General features: G+C 41.2%; 1 protein-coding gene across 3 annotated transcripts in view; it reads left to right on the top strand.

The window, feature by feature from the left end:
- The window catches only part of PPP2R2B (protein phosphatase 2 regulatory subunit Bbeta), a 205,623-nt gene that overhangs the window by 174,123 nt on the left and 10,271 nt on the right, over positions 1-21,229 (top strand). For all 3 annotated transcript variants that reach the window (XM_067566388.1, XM_067566389.1, XM_067566390.1), the window contains 2 exons: positions 7,999-8,176; positions 16,188-16,352. In XM_067566388.1, the coding sequence (XP_067422489.1) occupies positions 7,999-8,176; positions 16,188-16,352 (343 nt within the window). The remainder of the gene's footprint in view (positions 1-7,998; positions 8,177-16,187; positions 16,353-21,229) is intronic.

Below are 21,229 nucleotides of genomic sequence, written 5' to 3'. Positions count from 1 at the left end.
ATTGTGTGCCAGATTCTGCTCGCAGTTCTTGGTGTAAATCCAGTTACCCATTGCATTACAATGATTTCCATGAAGTTACTCTAGAATTTGGTGCTGATGTAACTGAAAGCAGAACCTCACCTTTTGCCAACATAATAACCTGAATATTTAGAAGTCTGTCACTTTCAAAACCAGAGAGACAAAGTGGATGAGGTAATATCTTTTATGGGACCAACTTCTGTTAGTGAGAGAGACAAGCTTTTGAGCCTTACAGAGCTTGTCTTCAGGTCTTAAAATCACCCATCTACCAATGTGATTAGCATAACCCATAATTTATATGGGTTCAGCAAACTTCCCCAAGGAGTAGTGACATTTCCATGAAGATTAGTGAATTTAGTAAAAGGTAGAAGAATCACAAATTCCAGTGGATGAGTATTATTCATTTATATTATCGCAGCACCTAGAAATCCCAGCCAAGATGGGGGCCCCATTGTACTGGGCTCTGTACAAATGCATAGTTTATACTCTGAAAAGATAATACAGTCAATGGGTAGGAAGGGAAACCGAGGCACAGAGAGGTCAAGCGACTTGCCCAAGGTGTCACAGCAGGACAGTAGCAGAGCTGGAACTAGAATGCAGGTCTCCTGACTCCCATTTGTAATGATGATGCAATTTCCTTTGTAACTTCTCTAGTAGTATGATTTATTCCTTTGTAAATGTAATTTTCTACCATAAGGCCCAAGCCTGTGTTAATTTAAAATACATGGGATGTGTCAAGCAATTCGTTGTTCATGTGACTTTGCCCACCAGATTGCGTACACAAAGCACATCAGACAGCCAGTTTTTAATTCTACTGCAGTTTTGTAAATTTGCCCCAATGACTGGAAGGCCTTTCGCAAACCACTTAATTTTTCTAACACCCAAATGGCATTAAAATGGATTGGCCAGAGGCAAGGCACCGGACCAGTGTTGCCATTTTGGATTTGCTACCATAAGGGAACTAGTGCTCCTCAGGTCTGTTTTAAAGCTTGTAAATAATTGATTTCCATTTCAGAGGCAGATCTGAGCAATGCCCATGAGCATCACTGTGTTCACAAGACTTTCCAATTTAAGAAAAGCATTTGCCAGCACAAAATCCACTTAAGAAAAAAGGCAAACTATATCCTGTCTAATGGGTACCAAAATAACATCATAGGGAGATAGACCAAGGCTTGGGGAACCAAGAACTGTAGATTCTACTCCTGGCTCTGACACTGACTCACTGTTTGACCTGGCACAAATCACTTAAACTCTCTTTACCTGTTTTCCCATCTGTAAAATGGGGCTAATACACTACCTCCCTGAGGGGTTTGGTGCCTTGTGGCAGTATATATTTGAAGGCCATTGGTTTGCAGCAGTTGTTCTGGTCTTTTTAGAAGAGTGGATTCACCACTAGAGTACCTCCTCATGGCAGGGAGTGCTGTATTAGCTCAGTCTTCTCTAGTTTCCCCTGCTGGTGCTCACTCCAGGCCTGTGGTGCCCCACCTCTTTTCACAACTCCACCCTCCAGCCAGGAGACATTTAAGTCCCTCCCTTCTAGGGTCACAGAGTCATTTTAACCAGTCCAACAAAAATACAAAGACAACTGAATCTTCAGCCCCAATCAGGCTGAGTTTGCCAATCCCTCTCCCTCACAGGGCGAGGGAGCCTCAGCTATAATGCGGTGTCCTCACAGCTGTCCTCAGGCGTCTGTGCCTCACTCCTCCCCACAGTCTAGAGTTGGCACAGTTTTTCACCTTCCCAGGGTTTCAGGCAGGCCGTCATCACTCAGCACTGATCTTTCCTCAGGCTTCAGGTTCATTTCAGGAACAGATTGCATCTCTGCGCTTCCAGAGTTCTTCGCCTTCTGTCAGGCCCCTCCACTGAGAGAGAGGGCACTGCATCCTCTCCATGGGTCTCCTCTCCACTGTGCACATCTCTCCTCTTTGAGTCCATCCCCTTCACCTGGCCACATCCTTCCCAGGTGCAGTCAGTGAGGTTACTGGCTCTTTCAGGGTCCCATAACCCTTTTTGTGCCGATGCCAAGTTCACACCCAGTCACAGGCTCATTTTGATGATATTTTATGTTATTTGTCAGTGCACCTAGAGGCTCAGTGATCTCAAAGTACTTTAAAAATACATATTTATTATGATTCCAACCTATATTCTTAAAAAGAGTGCTTGGTGACCCCTGGACAGAAGGTAGATAATATTATCATCATATTCCCAGAAAGATACAGAGGTCAGTTGTGTGGAAAAAACCAGAAACAGGTAGCCAAAATGCACTCTGTATGACTTGAGCTGTGGAGTGGTTATCATGTGCAGCCATGCATTTTACCAGAGCGCGCACACTGTGTACTTCCACCTGCAAACAAGTAATACTGCAAGCTTTTTTGAAAAACACAATCCCTTATAAAGGATTGAGCACAGCCCCAAAGAAGTGGATGTAGGGGAATAGTCAGCATCACTTTCTGTGGCTGTTCAGTAATGTTACTCATGCCTCAGGCCTGTCTCTCCTTTCAAGGGACCTTATTCATTTTAACCCCAAAAATTCCACGTGTTCCACACAGTTTGGATCTCTGCTCATTTGTGTTGTCAATTCTGATATGGAAGTGATGGAAAGAGATGTTTACCCCAGTGGAAGAAATCCTGCAGCATTTTAAGTTTCTTGCATGGATAAATGTTGGTCCCCTTTGTTCTGGCATTTGTCACAGTATTGCCAACCCCATCTGTTCATGAGTGTGGCCCTCAAAATCACGTAACTGACTTAAGAATCCTGAGATATTTCATGCCAATATGTAGGCATTTTGGTTTTTGACTTTTCATGTATTCATATGACTCCTGAATCTGGAAATTTATGATGATGATGATTACCAATTATTGACTCAAAATTTGGCAACACCGCATCCCAAATCTGGGTATGGAGAGGGGAGGGGAGGGGAGGGTGAGAGGTACAATGTTACTCATGTAAGCAAATCCAGTTGAGCTGTGTCCATCATCACAAAGTATGGGAACAAAATTATGCTTTTCTCCAAGAGGAGGGTTGTATGTTGTGCAAATCCTTACACCACCCACACAAAAAGCAGAAACCTGATGAGAATGAAGGAAGGAACTAATAAAACAACAACAATTATGCCGATCAGATTAACTCCGCTTGATCCTTTTGATAGTAGATTGAAACTGGAAGAAAGATGCAATTCTGATGTGTGAGAAGGGGCCAAGACAGGCTGGCTCCCTTGCTTTTTGAATCACATCCGCCACTGAACCATGGAGAAAACGAATTTACAGCTCAAGAGAGGATTAGTGCTTCATTAACTCAGGAAAGGAGAAACCTTCGCTAGACAAGAAGAAAAAGATTGAATGTTGTGCGAGTATCAAACAAGCATCATCAGCTCCGTGTGCTGGGGGGTCCTTTCTTTGAAATTCAAAAGAAAAATTAAGACATATATTTTTTTAAATGAAAATGGACTGGCAATCTGCCTCTCGAAAACAGAAAGTAATTTAATTTGTTAGTGGTTTATTTTATATGACAGCCTTTGTATGTACTTGATTCGGTTTGTTACACTGAATTACCCCTTAATAATGGATATATATAATACCAGATATTGCCCTCCAGGTTAGTTTGGTAATTGAATAAAGAATGCATTTAGGAGTTTTCTATATTGTTCAAGATTGTCATGACAATACTAGTAGGGTTGTTGGGTGGTTTAAGCAGAGACTAACAGGAGGGCTGTATGCTTTAATAAAAAAAAAAAAAAAGTTTTAATTGCTACTAAGTGACCAGCCATTTTATTAGCCAGTTTTATTTAACACTTGCTAAGTGCTGCAGTTCTGAGCAAATTCATTGCCTCATGCATTAGTTTCTGGTAACTCTGATGCTCTTTTTCAATATCTGATTCAGTGTAGCAGATCTTTGTGGAATGCAGGGTAGTTGTAGTGCTGTTAAGTTAGACCATCATTTCTCTCCATTTGTTGTATGTTAAGCAGAAATTGTAATGAGGAGGTCTGTTAGACTATAGAATAGTCTCCCAAGGGGACTGTTGGAAGCTATATTGCTTGAGACCTTTAAAACCTTGACTAGACAGTGTATTAGAAAATATATAGCAGAGAACAAACCTGCATCAGCCCTGGAGTGGACTAGACCGAAGATCTTTTCCATTTGTGATTCTTTGGTTAGTGGTTTGCTATTATTTTTTTCTGGGACTCCCCCAGTCAAATGATTTTGATTCTGCACCTGCTTCCTCGCTAAAGCAAACAGTGAACTTTCACTTCTGAAAAATTAAGTATCCTCTTTTCTTTTCTTTATCTCCATTGATAATGAAGGGCATAAAGACTGCATTTTCAAAGAAATATTTGAACAAATGATAATGGAAAGAGAAAATTCACCCTTTAATTGTGTAAAATAGCCTCAGCCTCAAATTCCAAGTAGCTAGGGATTGCAGTGCAAACATCCTGAGCATTCCAGTTGAGATGGAAGATAGGACAGTTTGCTATTGATACATGCACACTTGCACACATTTCTTTTCTTTGTAGCTAGCACAAAATATGCAAATGTTCATATAGCCTATAGTGAATGCTTGTATTTCTCGCTTTTCTGAGGAGCTCTCTCTCTCTCACTACCGTGATGTCAAACCTGTGGCTCTTAAGGACAACTGTATTAAGAAGAAAATATGGATTTGATTCTAAATAAAAAATACACTCCCACCGACATGGTTTGTGTGATATTTTTAGCTGAAGTGTTTGAATCAGCTCTGTTGCTACGAAGAGGCAGTATGGCCATCACATCCCACTGCTGCTTCTGACACCCCAAGAACACCACTTTCTTTGCCTGCCTTTTGCATTACAGAGGAGGGAGGAGAGCACAGATCTGGTAGCTCCATTCTCGGGCTGTGGCTGCCCCAAAAAGAGCAGAGTAGCACTTCAACTGTGCCTGTGCCTAAAGGAGCGGTAAAGAAGGATGGTTTCCTTGCCCAATGTAGTAACCTAGGACAGCCCAGCAGAGGTTAAAAGGAGAAGTTGAGAACCAACAACCTGTTACAATTCCCTGATTCTTCACATCGTCCCAGCATGGAATAGCTTGGGGGCTATTATTATTTGTGCCAGCTGACGAGTCCTATATGGCCCATATTCCATCTGGGCATAGCTGGAGTGCAATAAACTCCAGCCACTTCCCCTCCCACAGCTGACGTGCCACAGGTGCCAATAGCTGTGAGGAGGAAATCTACACTGCCTCAGTGTCCACTGGGAACTCCCCTATCCCAGCTAAAGCCCTGGCTAAAGTTTCAGTGAGCCCAAAAACTATGGGCGAGATTGTCAATGGCAGACACAGCTAGGTACCCTTAAATATGCATGTGAACCAGCTTTGCCTCCAGAAACTAGACTTGGAGACACTATTTGGATCCAGATTAGGAATAGGCTGGGAAGTAGATTTGAGAGTGAGTCAGGGTTAGGGTTCAGTTTCAGATCAGTCAACCCATGAACCTCTCCAGCTCTTCTCCATCAACATCCAGAATGGGATTTCAGTCTTTCTGCAAACCAAAACCTTATGGATGAGTTCGAATTCAGGGAGGCAAATCTGAACTGATCCTGCACCAGAACTGGAAGCGGTTCAGAGTCAAGGTTCCAGTGCTGGCTCACCTCAAGCGAAAGCCTTAATTGCACCTACAAACCAGGTAACTGTGTGTTCAAGTGGGCATGTGCATGGGCAGTTATGTCTTTGCATATTCAAATACAGATCTTTGCAGTTGTAACAGCTGAAAAAAAGTGCCTTCATCCTGTCTGTCAGATCTTATATCCATTACACAAAATGTAATAGTCACTAAGGACCAAGACCTTGACAAGAGCCTGATGAAGGACTGAGTAAGACTTGAGTAGACTCCCCAGAATTTGACTGTGTCCCAGAAAGTGGAGATGATTGTTGGTTGTTTCACGCTCAGGGCGCAAGAAAACTAAATTGTTTGCAGAAAAACCTGCCAGATAAAACTTAGGTTGGGTCATTTGGAGCTGTTGCTCTTCACTGCTACTCTTGAACAGACCTATACCTACCAGCGCCGGTACTGCATTGATTGCTGCAGGCTTTGGGGATAGGAACTCGTGTGTGGGTTGGGTGGGTACGATGACAGTCAAGATGTTGCTGTATTGCATATCAGTGTTATGTTGAATGAAATCTTATGCCAAAGCCTTTTATTTATTTACTTTTGTTTCCAGAGAGGTCTGGTGTAACAGTTGAACCCTTTACCTTTGCAAACCATCATGTTTCTGACAGTCTGAATGACAGCCTGCTTCCTGTAGTCTCTGGGCAAAATGCTACACCATGTCCCCAGATGGCTGAGCAAAGTCCTTCAACGGCAAATGATGCATCATTGAATATGTCAGGCTGAATTAGGTAGCAGGCTCATCACATTAAGCTCAGGCTCTGAGCTGGCAGTTCCTATGTTCTAGTGTCACTTGATCCTGGCTGTCATACTCCTATCCCCACCTCAGCAGCCATGGGAAATCTGTTTGGGCAGCATACAGCTAATACACACAGTAATGAAGTAACTTGAGGGAATGGTTTCTTGGCAAAAGGAAGCACAGACTGACACCTTTCTACTGCATTAAGTTGCCTTACGAGTGTTATGGCTAAAGATATTATTTATGTCCATCTTTGCATATACAGCTTTTGACTATATCTATTCATCCACTGATGGCATACATGGGTTATGGTTAATAACCATACAAGGAAAATTATATCAGTCAGTTTTTTCTCCATCTGCTACAATGTTGTTTTTTCTATTTTCCTCTCTCTTCCGATCTCCCAATTTCATTATTTTACTATAAAGCAGAATGGGGAGGAGGGAATCTGTGCTGACATGGATGTCCTTTAAAAATTATTCTTTTAATAACAAAGAATAAAGGAATTGCTGATCGGGGTGATGGGGGGGAAGGGAGGGTTTAGGCAACCAATAACGAAAATATCTACAGTGATTTTCTTTATTTTTTTGCTTTTCTGTGTATTTGCATTTTGCAATAAAAATAAGCCTCTGGCTTTAGCAGCAGTCTAGCAGCAGTTTGGAAGTAAGTGTTAATATCGGGAGCTCTGAACCCACAAACTAATCTATGCATATGGACCCCTGTGCCAGTGCAGAACTGCAGGGCAAGAGTCTATCCATTTGGATTTGATAGTAAGATTGGGGCCTGAATATGCTATTCAGAGTACTTCAGTGTAGCACTTAGATACAATTTTCTTTAAAAAAAAACCCCAACCAAACAATTTAGCAGTTATGATAGACCTTTGGTGTTCAAAACATTAATCATCACAACAGCCCAGTGAATTAGTAAATAGTAATATCTCCATATTTCAAATGGGGAAACTGAGGCAGAAAGGTTAAATGACTTGACTAAGGGCAAAGAGGGAATCTTGGCCGGAGTGGGCATTAGAACTCGGGGGTACCTAACTTTCAGTGCAGTGCTCAAACCTAACCAGAACAATACCTTTCCTCCACATATAAAGGATTTCTACATCTGTTTTTCCCACTGTTCATTTTTTCTACTATATATATTAATGCATATATTAATTTATAAAATTGTGAGGGGCAAGGGGCTTAAGTGAATTTGTGTTAGTAAAAAAGGCAGGATTAAATCTCTGGGGAACCTACAAGGGTGCCAGTTAGTGCCAGTTGAAATGGTGGTTTATGTGATGCACACTACAGTTCACTAAGAACTGGGCGGACACCACCAACCTGGTTCACACAAGACTACAAACAATCATCAGGTGGGAACTATCAGACATCTCTGATATGGTTCAGATTCCATCCTCAAGCCTAGAGGCAAAACCTAATTCATGTCACTGAACAATCCAGTGTCCCCATAAATGAATGGTGCCCTGAATTAACTCAGCTGTCGGTCAGATTGTTGGAAAGGTAGCTGAACATATTGGTCTGAAAATTGCAATGAGATCTCTTTTAATGCTGAACCTATTTTTTTCTCCTAATGCCTTGCTTTTGTTCTTTGTCTTGCCAGGTCCCTGTACTAAAGCCCATGGATCTAATGGTGGAGGCCACTCCCCGAAGAGTATTTGCCAATGCACACACATATCACATCAACTCCATATCTGTAAACAGTGACTATGAAACCTACATGTCAGCCGACGACCTGAGGATAAATTTATGGAACTTTGAAATAACCAATCAAAGTTTTAGTATCCTTTGATTCATACATCTGGCTGGAGTTATTGTTCAATCAGGAGAGGTTCTTATAGAACCCAGACTTGAAAAGAATGAGATCATCTGAACCTTGAGTTTACCTTTTGGAGGGGTTCTTTTTCATTGTCTACAAATCCTTCTTATATTTAAATTAAGTTTTCTCCTGTTTAACCATTAGAGAAATACCATGCTATATGGGCATGATTGTTTGTAAACAGTGAGTCTGATGCTGTGTCCCTTATGCAGGTTTTACTCATTCCTTATTCAGGTAAAATTCCCAGTGAAGCTTATGGAAGGACTGAACAAGAACTGAGGGAGGTCTTCAGGATTTAGCCCATTATGAGGTGTTTTACAGCAGGATGTTAATAATAATATTTTTTTAAATTATTTTAATTATTATTATTATGTTAGCTCTGTTTTCATTACTGCGGATTATCCCATTTAATTACCCTATGTTGGTAGGCTTCTTATATAAAGAGATTAAAGTATAAAGCAGGAACACAACAAACTAATAATTAACAGCTACGTGGACTACACATACCTTGCAACGTACCACAAACGTTGCAAATTACCATGAATTCCAAAGGCAGCCTCACTCCTTGTTTATGTGGGAATTCAATCCATGTATAAATGGAGTGAAGGACCTGAGGGTTTGGCGTCTGTATGGCACTCTAGTGCAATCTGTCAGTCTGGTTCTAGATGTGACATGAAAGCAGCTGCTATTGTTTTTCTGAAGTGAATTTAGTGTGGTGAAAGGGGTGAGCCTATTTGACCTCTGTAGGGGACCCTGAAAATACAATGGCATTTCCCTCATGGGGAGAGGGAAGGGGCCACAAAGATACAGAGGACAATTAAGGAGGAAAAAGTAAACAAAGGAGTAAGGCCAGGAGTGGGGACAAAAGTGCTGAACACTAAGCAGAGGCCATCCCTTTTTACTCTGGGGTTCCATCTGATAACGAAGATTGGGGGGGGTGGAACTCACCAGAGCAATGAAAGGCGAACCCTCTCAGGTCAGGTAGGAGCCACAGAATCCAGGCATCAACAGATCACAAGGGAAAACACATGAGAAGCAGGGACAGGGTCCCCGGTCACAGGGTCCAGGCAAGGGATCCAGAGGGGGACACCAAGCAGAGAACCTTGGATAACATCCGCTGCCCAAAGAGCGTTGACAGCTCTGGAGACCTTTGTCTACCGGCCAGAAAGCAGTAGTGCCAGCTTCTCTCGCACGGTGCCCTGTGCCAGTGTGCATCAGTTCTAGTGGCAAGAGAATGTAATGCGGCTTCTTTATTGATATACCACCTGGTCCCTCATTTGTGGGTGAGTGCAGCGTTTACTCAGGCCCGGTCTACACCGCAAACTTACATAGGTAGAACTATGTCGCTCAAGGATGTGAAAAATCCTCACCCCTTAGTGATGCAGTTATTCTGATCTAACCTCCGGTATAGACAGCACTATGTCAGTGGAAGGGCTTCTCTCGTCAACTTCGCAACCGCCTCTTGCGGAGGTGGATTAATTACACCGACAGGAGAAGTTCTCCCGTCAACATAGTAGTGTCTTCACTGAAATGCTACAGCAGCGCAGCTGCACCGGTGCAGCTGTGACGCTACAGCTTTTGAAGTGTAGATCTGCCCCAAGTGTAGGGAGGCTATTTTTGGTCGTTCATGTCTGTAAAGTGCTCTGAGATTCTCAGATAAAAGGTGCTACCTAAGTATCAACTATTATTGATGCTGTTATGGTTACAGTTTGTGTGTGTCGGTCTGGACAGTGTGTAAAATTATAGCTTAAAAATCCAAAATGTAAGTGCCAAGACCCTTCCTTTTCCTTTTTATTGCTGTTGCTCTTGCTATGGATGCAAAATGTTACCAGAGCAGTTAGAATGCTGGCACTGACAAGGTCTCTCTCTCCTGTTTTATTTTATTTTTTACCACTACACTGTTTTCTCTGATTCCAAGAACCATAAGATTGAACACAGCTCAGTTGGGCATCATTACAAGCTGCTGCTTTCCTGTTTAGGTGACATGTTGAATTTTGCCTGCAGGGTCTAAGTGGGGGCAGGGGAGTTCCTTTAGGTGATTTAGAAGACAGATGCCTTGGGGGAAATGAGGAGAGGAAATATTAATAGTTCAGTTTTCATTATAAAGTGTAGTGTGTGACAGGTTGCCAGTTGCAGACATACAAATGAGACTGTGCCAGTCACCCCTATAAAAGCTGCATCAGAAATAATAACAGGGATGATGATAATCACTGATATTAATATGGTGCTTTCTGCTGAGAAATCCTCAGAGCAAACAGCAAACTATCAGTATCTTGGCAATCACTGAAATTCAGCCATTCTGGGATTGGGGGGGCAGGCAATGCTAGTTTTTGAACTGTGTGTGGCAGCTGTATACAGTGGTTTAGAACAGAAAGTGACAAATGCCATATTCAGTCAAAACTATAGAGAATTCAAATGGACAGAATGTAGTTGTCCTATTCAAATTTAGTCAAGATATCCAATGCTAATGCTGATACACTACTATTGCTAAAGTGCCATGAGAATTTTAATTGACCACAACTTACCAGGATGCAGTTGTACATCTCATTCAAACATGGCATCTCCAGCTGCAAATTGTTCCTTAGCACCATGCTGGGGCATTGGTACAGTCCTGACCAAGAGAAAAGAGAGCTTTGCTGTGAATCACCACTACCAATTCCTGCAGCCATCTGAGTTTTCCTGGGCATTCTGCTTAGCTTAGTAAGTCTGACAAGATCACAGTCTAGGGTTATGGCTCCATCACAGAAGCAGCAGTTCAGAGCAGCAAGGAGAAGGTAAGTCCTTTGGATAATGGACTGTTGTCATATCCACAGAGCATTGCTTCTGTTTACAGCTGTGAAGTTCCAAAGAAATTTGGATAACTCAGGTGGTTGTTTGGTTGGCAATGTGGATGCATTGCTCTCTTTACCACTACCCCATCTTTTTTATTGCAGTTGCTGTGTTCAGTCTCTTAACCAACCACAGGTCTCTGATCCAGCCAGAAAAAGTTCCCTGGGTAATTTGGGGGCAGGACTTAGCAGAAGATTCATTGGTCTGTGCTGCATTCCCATGCATTCTCCCAAGGGGATTGTATTCATTTATCTACGTATGAAAACTGGTATTTCATAAGTGAAGCAGTCCTTCTGATATGTCGGTGAGTCATTTATACAGCATGGCAGCATATGACACATTCTATCCCATCCCCTGAAACCAGCTTCTTAGAGTTCTTACTGATCACAGTGCTTCGGATGCCACACATTCTTATGAAGTTAGCTCCAGGCGCAGTGCTTAGTCATGGAGTTGATGCTCCTAGAAGGGAAGAGAGGAGCAGTTACAATGATTATTTAGGAAAAATGTAGAAATTTCTGCAATTGGATTTTTTTATGTTATTGTTTGGTTTTCGTGATGGAAGGGTACCCCACTCAGATATCTGAGCATGCCTGGGGTTTTCCCTTCCCATTCTTGAACCCTAATTGAAAGCTGGCAAGACACAGTCTTAAGGATCTCACATTTATTCATGACACAATGATTTTTTTCCTGGTGAATGCTCCATCTCTAGTTTAATATGGTCTTTAGTGCAGTCCTGTGATATCTTTTGAAATCTATCTTTGAAGAGCACTTGCAGTCAGAAAAGTGGCTTTGTTAAAAGATGCGGCTCTGTATATTCTGGGCCTACCTGGCACTTGAGCTGTGGAAAATGAGTAGAGTTTTCCTTGAATAACCTTCCTCCTTCTTGGGCCTTTACGCAGGCAGGTGGGTTCTTTCTTGGTTTCACGGGCTATTGAGCAAATCTCCAAAGGACACCTAGCAAGAGATACTCATGACCACCCTCAAATCACATCATCTACGTGGCCTCCTTGAGAGGCTCTGGCCAAAGCAGAAGACTCCTCAGAAACTCAGGTCTCCCACAGCCTGCTTAGCTGTGGTCATCCACTCTGAGGAAGAAATGGAGATAAAGCCATTGCCTTTGGAACAAGGCTTTTATCACCATATGGGGAAATTATGCAAAGGTTTCACGAGATGAGAGAATGATACAGCAAAACATTGCATAAAAATTCCCACTATGAAAAAGAACCAGTGCAGTGAGAATAATCTTACAGGTTACAGCAAGGAGTCGTGTGGTGAGATGAGACAAATCTGCAGCACTTTAAGATTCAATGATAAAAGATTTTGCGGTTTCACTTCTAAGACAGGAAAAGATCATAATTTAGTAAATTGTAGGGTTGGTTGGAAAATGATTTTTTTTTCCCCTGTGAAAAACCTCCGTGAAATTGAAAAGTTTTAGTTTTCATCAAAATTTTTCAGGTTTTCATTGGAAAACAAAACATTTCCAGATTTCAGTTTTTTGACCTCCCTCTCCCCCAAATTTAGATGAAAACAAATTTTTTTTCACAACTATTTCTATTTAGTCAAACAGCCATTATTGTCAGAAAAGAATGTCAACAGACGACTAGTAGTTTATGGAATGCTATTGACGTCTTCTCGTTACGTCAATTTGTGATCATGAATTAATGTCATGGAGTCTGCTCAGTTGTAGAACTGGCTTTTAAACTGCTTTTCTTTTATCCTTTATATAACTTATGGGGTTGGGTTTTTACTTGTCTGAAGTTAGCCCCCTCGAGCAATGGTTCTCAACGTTTCTCAGCTCAGGGCCCATTCGTAAACCTTGACGGCTTGGTGTGACCCAGAGACACACCAAGATACCCCCAGGCCAAATGCCTCCCCTGCAGGAATTCTTTGGGTACACCAAGTTGGAACGTCCTGAGCAAGGAGCTCAACCCAGCCAATCCTCCCAAGTCTGTGAAGCATTCTGGCAACCCAGTTTTGGGTTTTCCATTTGATCTTGAGCAATCTGAGATCTTTGCTGGGTTTGCCAGGCCCCTCATGCCATTTCACTACTGTGCAACATTTAGTTTGCCAGCAGATTTCCAGAGCCAAACTCTCTCTGTTTCTGTCAATTTTAAATTAATTTTTAGCGTTGTTGATCTCTCAGTAACAACTGGTTTTTGGATTTGCTCCAACAACTGTCAGTCTCAAAACTCAGTCGCTGTATAGTCTTAAAAAACAGAGAAATTGTTTCGTTAGTTTGTTTGTTTGGTTTTTTTTAGACTCCAGTGATGCACCGTGTCTCATTTCATGAAATACAGTGCAGTTTAATAAGGTCTAAACATCCCTGGAGGTAACAGCATCACAGGATTAACACGCTAGCTTTCACCACCGAGACTTAAGCTCAAATCCTACTTAAGTCACAAGTGAAAATGAGTTTGGGGGTCTCATTCCAGTTCTGATTTTGGGCACATCACAAAGCCACTGTGCAACTTGACATGATTTGAAGGCACTGCTTAGCAAGGAGCAGGGCTGTAATAGCAAGGGTTATTGCAGGCCAGAATTGAAGGATGCTGGCAAAGCTGTGTGAGGATCCAGGGATATGATAATTCAATATATTTCTATATCACTTTTCATCTTGGACTATCATGGTGCTTCTCAAACATTAAGAAATCTAAAATCTCAGCAAACAATGAGGATGCTAAGTATTACTATCCCCTTCATGCAATCCAAGGTATACGGCACTGGCTGGTGATATAGTTCCAGCTCTGCCACTGAACTGCCGTATCACCATATGCAAGTCACTTTGCCTCTCTCTGCCTCAGTTTCCCCCCTCTGTACAGTGGAAATACCAATATTTGCCTTCATAAAGCACTTTGAGCTCTGTACATGAAAAGCAGTTGACTAAGAGCAAAATGTTGTGATTTCACAGAGGAGGAGACAGAGACACAGAGAGATAAGGCGATGTCCCCATTCTACTGAAATGCAAATAGTAATACAGGAAATTCATAGCTGAGCTGAGATCTGTCCTGGTTCCTAGTTTATGCATTAACCTCAAGACCATCTTTCATGCCAAAAGCGCCTAAAAGCAGAAGTATTGCAGATTAGTACTGAAGTGCATTGGCAGAGCACCTGACTGATCTATACCTGGTGATAGCCAGAGCTACCGGCTCTTCCCACCTCTGAGCCCTATGTTCACCTATTTTTTTCTCTCCAAAGGGAAAAATGTCCTTTCTTTAAACCCTCCCATCTGCCATGCTGCAGTGGGGAAAGGACTTTTCTTGCAGTCAGGTTTTAAAGCCATCCCCACAAGCCTGTGAAGTTCATATCTGATTTTTTTTTCCTCCCTCCCTTTCTGTGAAAATTATTGTTAACAGCAGGACCTTAATTTGCTTTCCATAGGGTGATGAAAGTAATGGTGCTATTCTCCCCCATCTCCCCTCACAGTCAGTAAATTGTACCATGCTGGGTATTTTGATTGGACTGTGAAATCTAAAGCAGCTTGCCACCAGTGACCACTAAGTCCGTGTCGGGGCTGGATTGATAGAGACAATCATCAAAGGCTCATCTGTACCACTAGGAGGCTCTTTCTGACTCCCTCCATCTGGCGTGTCTGACTACAAATATTTCAAACTCAACTTGACTGTCAGGATGATTTCATTTTCAGTCCAGGATTTTACTGAGTATAAACTTGCAAAACTTCCTTGAGATAAAAAATCTTCCTGTTACAGTAATTGTTTTCTGTTTGTCATGTTTTGTTTTTCTTGGGATTATTTTCTTTTTTCAGCAACTGTAATAAGAACTGTTTATTCTGCCCCATGGCAATTTGGCCGGAGTGGAGTCTTGCAGATTTTTTTTTTGTGCAAGGAGGGCATTACAGTGTGTGTGACAAGCGGCTGCAGTCTCTAGGTAAATAGGTAATGTAACAAAAGATGGGATTTCACTTTAGTGCATTAGGTTTTTTTTTCAGTTTGCATGTTCACATTGACCTCTTTGGAATGGTGAGAAGTGAAGAACAATGTCTGTCAATGCCATATTCATACTAAAGACAGTAAACATAGGCTGACATTTTTAAAGGAGCCTAAGGTAGTGACATGCCCAATTTGCACTGAAATGCATAACTCCTTTAGCTTATTTTGAAAATCTAGCCATAGTTCTTGATCTGTTTCATTCCTAGAAACAGCATGTCTCTCTTGAAAGCAGCGCATTGGGAAAACAGTATCTCACTGCATTCTGAATATGTGTAAGAGGAGTGGGAGTGTACGCACTGATATTCTTGATCCTGTATTATGTAATTTATACAGCACCATCAAAGGAACTTAATGCTAAAACGTTCTGGGCAAATATCGTCCTTGCCCTAAACAGCTTAAATTCTAAGGCCATGAGCAAGTACAATATGAGGTGCAGTACAATACAGAACAAACACATGCCAAAAGAAAATATCTGCCAAGTGGTAAAGAAATAAGGAAGTAACTGTGATTGCTGGTTGAGTCTGCTTAGAGAGAGGGAGTATGTTCTACTGGGTAGATCGGTACTGTAGACAGTACTGTCATCTGGGAATGGCTGACAGGATGGATCTCTTGATGATTACCTGTTCTGTTCATTCCCTCTGAAGCACCTGGCATTGGCCACTATAGGAGGACAGGATAATGGGTTAGATGGACCATTGGTCTGACCCAATATGGCTGTTCTTATTACTGTAGACCTGTCACTCACTGTGAAGCCTTATGCAAAGCCTACACTTCACTTCTCTGAGCCTCAGTTTCCCCATCTGTAAAATGGATAATGATATCACTGAGATCCTCAGATGATGGGCAGTATGCTAATATACATGTCAAGTGCTGCTTATTTACATATGATCTAACCTGGAACCACAGCCATTCAGAAATACAGAGAAAGAGAATGGAAAATCCCTTCTAGAGCTAAAATTCAAGTCTTTGCTGAGAGTTCCTGGTGCAGAACTTTATCTCTTAGGATTAAACAGCAGAGATTTGAACCCTGTCTTCATACTCACTGTCATGCGCAGGTGAGTGATAGGTTTCCAAAGCAAATTGATCCAGTTAAACATTGCATAATAAAGAAAGCCAGAGGTGATTAATAACCACCAGGACTGCATTTGGACAGCGCTGGTTCCTGCTTTTCCTTTTTCCTTGACTTGCCTGTGTCAGATATCGTAGATATAAAGCCAGCTAACATGGAGGAGCTAACAGAGGTGATCACAGCGGCAGAATTTCATCCACACCACTGCAACACCTTTGTGTACAGTAGCAGCAAAGGGACAATAAGACTATGTGACATGCGGGCATCCGCCCTGTGTGACAGACACTCCAAATGTGAGTACTTGCAGCACTTCACCAGGGATGTGGTGTAGGTGTGTTTTGTGATGGGGTGGGAGAGTAAATAAAGAAAGGAGATTCTGACTATAAGATCTCATTCTACCAGACATAGGGCTGAGTGGCACCAAATGCCAACTAAAAAAGCCAAAAACCCAAGTAAAGAAATAAAAAATTCAGCTAAATGCAAATGGGATGGTTTTGTGTAAAATCAGGCTCAGCCCTCAAAATTCAGACCGAGATCCAACCTTCAAACTCCACAAGTTCTGGAGTGTTTGCATCTGAAGGGTCTCTTTCAGCCCATTATAAAAACAGGAGCCATTTGAACATTCAAATTCTGGTCTGGGTGTTCAGAAATGGGCTTCAGCCCAGGTCTCTTCCCACTGTGATATTTCCCAACACTGGTTTTCATAGTTTTGTGCTGTTTTGACAGTAGAGCATCAGATTTACTGCACTGAGACCCTAGGTGCAATGGTTATTAGGCCCATATATCTGGGTTCAGAGGAGAGCTGGACAAAATTTTTTGGCCAAATCTTTTTTTCCAGCACAAAATGCAGATTTGGCAACATCGAAACATTTTGTGAATTCATGTCAGTTTCACTGAAGTTTTCCTTTTGGGAGGCAGGGGAGAGAATTCTGAAAAAAACACAAGGTTTCAAATTTTTTCCCCCAGTTTAAAATGACTTTTTATTTTTATTTTGTTTCTAAAATATTTTGTTTCTAAAAATTCAGTGACATTTAAAAGCGGTCAGAATCCAAACAAACATTTATCAAAACAAAATTTTAGTCCAACCCAAAATGAATTTTTTTTTAGACTTTTTGAAATTGCCAATTAACCAAAAATCTGTTACTCATCTTGATTTAGTTCAGACCACTTGTCCAAAGAGGCCGGTATGCTGTCTGAGAAGATGGTGCAAAACAATAACAACAAAAACTAAGCCTGCAGTGGACAATTTGGAATAAGCAGATCACATGGGAAATTTGTTCCTAATCCCCCCTGGATTAATGGTTGATTATGCCCTGGAACGTGAGAGTTTATATCCCATCTTTTTCTCTATTCTCAGATTTCAGGGGCCACATTTCAACCTCAGTGCAACTGGTGGAATTATTAGAAGTTAATAATGTATCCAGCTAATTGAAGCTGGTTCTCTGTTCAATGTTCATTTGCAAACAAGGAGTGACTGTGATGTGCAAGAGGTCAGACTAAGTGGTCATGATGGTCCCTTCTGGCCTTAAAGCCTATGAGACTGTTAGGAATTTGTTCATTATTCATTGTTGTTCAACGAATAGTTTGTGTGAGTGAATATACCCGATTGTTTACACATGGAGCGGTATATGCATTGTTATTGTTATTTGTATTGTGGTGGTGTCTTAGGGGACAGGGTCCTATTGTGCCAGGCACTGTGCAAACATGTAACAAATACTATCCCTCCCTAAAAGAGTTTACAAGCTACATTTAAGAGAAAGTCACCACAATAGATTCAGGGTTGGTTATTCATACTTTATGATTGGTAACATGACTCACACGATGTTGTTTTTCTTCTTGGATTGGATGACCTAAATTTTATTCTCTGCAAACATTTGTAATCTGTCCACATTGCTATTGCGCAAACAATAGGAGCTTTTCAAAATGGCCAGGGGAGCATATCTGCTGCAATAATTCCCACCAATAATTCCACAATTTAAAAACTTGCTAACTGGAATTTGTGGATATGGAAATACAATGTGTCATGAACGCTAGCTAAGCAAATTGGCATGTTTTATCCACAAGAAATTTTACAAATACATTTTTGCTGTTTTCACACAGCTCCAAATATGTGTTATAGAGCCATCTGATATTCTATAGACCCATAAAGCTGAGATGTTGTGGCATCTCTTTATTTAATAAGGTTAGAGAGATTTCAAAGGATGAGCCTTCTCTCTTAGCAGCCCCAAAAGAACTGGACTAGAAGTCCAGTTGTAGGTGCACATATCTTCTTTCAATAGATTTAATATTACAGGGTATTTGTGCATTCTATTGCTGAATTCATAATACCTGCCATATTTTCCTACACTGTTACTGGTGAGTAGAATTCATCACCTTTTAGAGCACCTTGGATTTATATATTAGGCCTTTTGAATTCATGTATCTCAAAGGCTATTCTAACATCTCTGGGTGCAACATTTGCAAAGAGTTATTTGAATCTAAAAACAAGTTTGTTGTGGTTTATTATTGTTGGAAGACAGTGTAAAAACAGGTTAATATTGTACTGTAATTCTTAGTGACCTGATAAGCTGATGTGTCCTTTACCGACTAATAAAACACAACAAAACTGTTATAAGAGACAGACCATAAGTAAGAATTCAAACCTCTTTGAAAATCTAGATCTGAATCAGTTGTCTCTGTACTTTTGATTCTGAGGGGTCCTATATTCCAGTTCCAAGTCAGATGTGGCCTATATATTGTGTGAACAGCCAGACTATCTCTGGAGCTTTTAGCCTCAAATAGATGATATCTTACAAGGATCTCATGAGATTTCTAGAATCCAAAGTATGAGAATATTGCAAAAACAAATTGCACAGACTTGGTTCGATTGAATCCTAACCCTAATAAACTAGATTCAAACAGCACTTTCTCAGCATATTTCAGGATCTAATCTCCCAAGGTGATGAGAAATGAAGTGCAAACTAGTGCTTTTGATCTTCCTAGAGCATGATTATAGCCTCATATCTAAAACATATTGCTAGATTTAAAAAAGTAGATTGGAAGGAAAACTGTTTATTTCTCTAGGAGTGCTTAAGTTTTTGAACAACAGTTTCCCTAAATTTCAGTTTCTTTGCAATGTCTCACTATCTATCCTATGGCATCAGCTCCCACCTGAGATTCCTAACACAATTAAGAAGCAGACAAAATTCAGTTTCTTGACTTTTCAGCAGCAGAAACCCTCATTTGGTATTTCCCTTTGTTCAGCTGCTGAAATGTCCTTTTAGTCCTCAGTGCGGATACAAGCCAACTGCAAAAACCAATTCAATTTGACCTCTCCCTTGACATTTTATATTGATTTTCCTCTATCCTTCAGAAGCATCGGCCTTCAGTCAATTGCAGCTCAGCAGATGTGAGAGTCAGAATTGAGACAGTTCATCAAAGTTCAAAATGAAAAAGCAACATTGGCTTTTGGAGATGAATTCTCTAAAGGGGATATTTAATAACGCCAGTATGTAATCAAAATGCAGAAGATATCAGTGTACATCCTGTCATGTCTATTAACCTTTTTATAAGTATTTGGGTGCAACACACTGCCCAGGGTCAGCTTTAACATATGTGTTTCTATTTTAACAGTGTGCTTGTTCTTTGTAGTCAAGGCTCTGTTAAGCCACTACCTCTCTCCATGCATGCATGTCACTTCCAGCAAGACAGTTTGCAGTTGCCTTTGTGCATGAAGGAGAGAATATTACTTTACATTTATATCACGCCTATTATCCGGATAGTTCAGTATTAATTAAGGCTCGCAATACCACTGTGAAGTAGGTGAATATAGGGATAAACTAATGCATAGAGAGGTCAAGTGTCTTGCCCACAATTACCCAGAAAGTTAGTAGAAAGAGAATCCAAGACCTTGATTCTCCTGATCTAATCACTTAATCACATTTCCTTTCAAGAGGAAAAGTGTAACTTGTGCTTCTGGTTACATTTTCTTGGCGGTTGAAAGAAAGCACCTGCCTTACATTAACCAATAATTGACTCTGAGATTTCGCAGACCTACACCAGGAAGATCTAGGTAACATTAATCTCTTGTCAGAGTTTTACAAGAACCCAAGTTAATAAAGGTCTAAGTAAAAGCCTTCACCAAGAGTCCATGCTCACTCACTACATTTCTCATGGGGTCCAAACTAAAACCAGGCCTCCAAACAGCCATAAAGATTCAGAATTCGGAGTTGGAAATGATCTTTGCAGGTGACCCCATCTCTGTCTACTAAAGTCCCAGGTCCAAACTCTGCTGAACTTTGAGGAAGTTTGGATGTGTCTCTCTATCCTGTTCTGGAGTCTGCATCTCAGTCCTATAATATGTAAACAAGGCCATAAAGGTCCATCAGCTGGCATTACATTTGCAACAGTACCTACTACCTCTAAGATTTTTGCTTTGTCCTCTTAACCATACAGAATTGATGGAGGAGATGCTAGTGAGGATTCATTTGTACTAAATGCAGAGAAACTCTCAGCATTTAAATAGATTTCTTTTCCTGAGTTTTGGGAGGAAATAGGGCCGGAGAGGGAATACCACTCAGTGAATTTATTATATACCATTGAATTAGCTGAAGAGCTCATAAGGACCCCTCTCTGGGAGATCAGCAGCCAGTATCTGCTTCTGCGGCACATAGAAAAACCATGCAAGCTTCCATCTAAGAAGCAAAAATAACTCCACCCCCCACCCCCAACCAAATCCATCATTCATTTACATTTTGTATTAATTACAGTTGTTTTCACACTTAGTCACAGCCTCTTGGAGTCATGTGACTGTGTTTTTAGAAAGACTGAAGCTTATCTGAAGTTTTTGAGCTGATCCCCATCCATCTGAACCATCCTCAAGGGGGAGTGTGCTGCATACTATGACAAGAACTCCCCCTTGGGTAAAATGGCTCTGCCCTGCCCTGTATTCGGGGCTGTGGCTGAAAGCTACAATTGAACCTTAAGTGGGTTCCACTGTACACCTTTCAATGACTCTACTTTGCAGATGAATTTGGTTCAGTTGGTCCTGATTAACTACATATTTCAATCATAATTATCACTAGTGCATTTCTCCCTCAGAGTATGTTACCAAAATTATCTTTTAATCTTCACAACACCCTCTGTGAGACAGAAAAATAAGTGGTGTTATCCCTGTGTTGCGGAGCAGGAC

The sequence above is a fragment of the Emydura macquarii genome, unplaced genomic scaffold, assembly GCF_026122565.2.
Source record: "Emydura macquarii macquarii isolate MOO-44397 ecotype Brisbane River unplaced genomic scaffold, CSIRO-AGI_Emac_v2 contig_2768, whole genome shotgun sequence".
NCBI classification, from domain to species: domain Eukaryota; kingdom Metazoa; phylum Chordata; order Testudines; family Chelidae; genus Emydura; species Emydura macquarii.
This window is presented reverse-complemented; position numbering and strand designations above follow the sequence as displayed.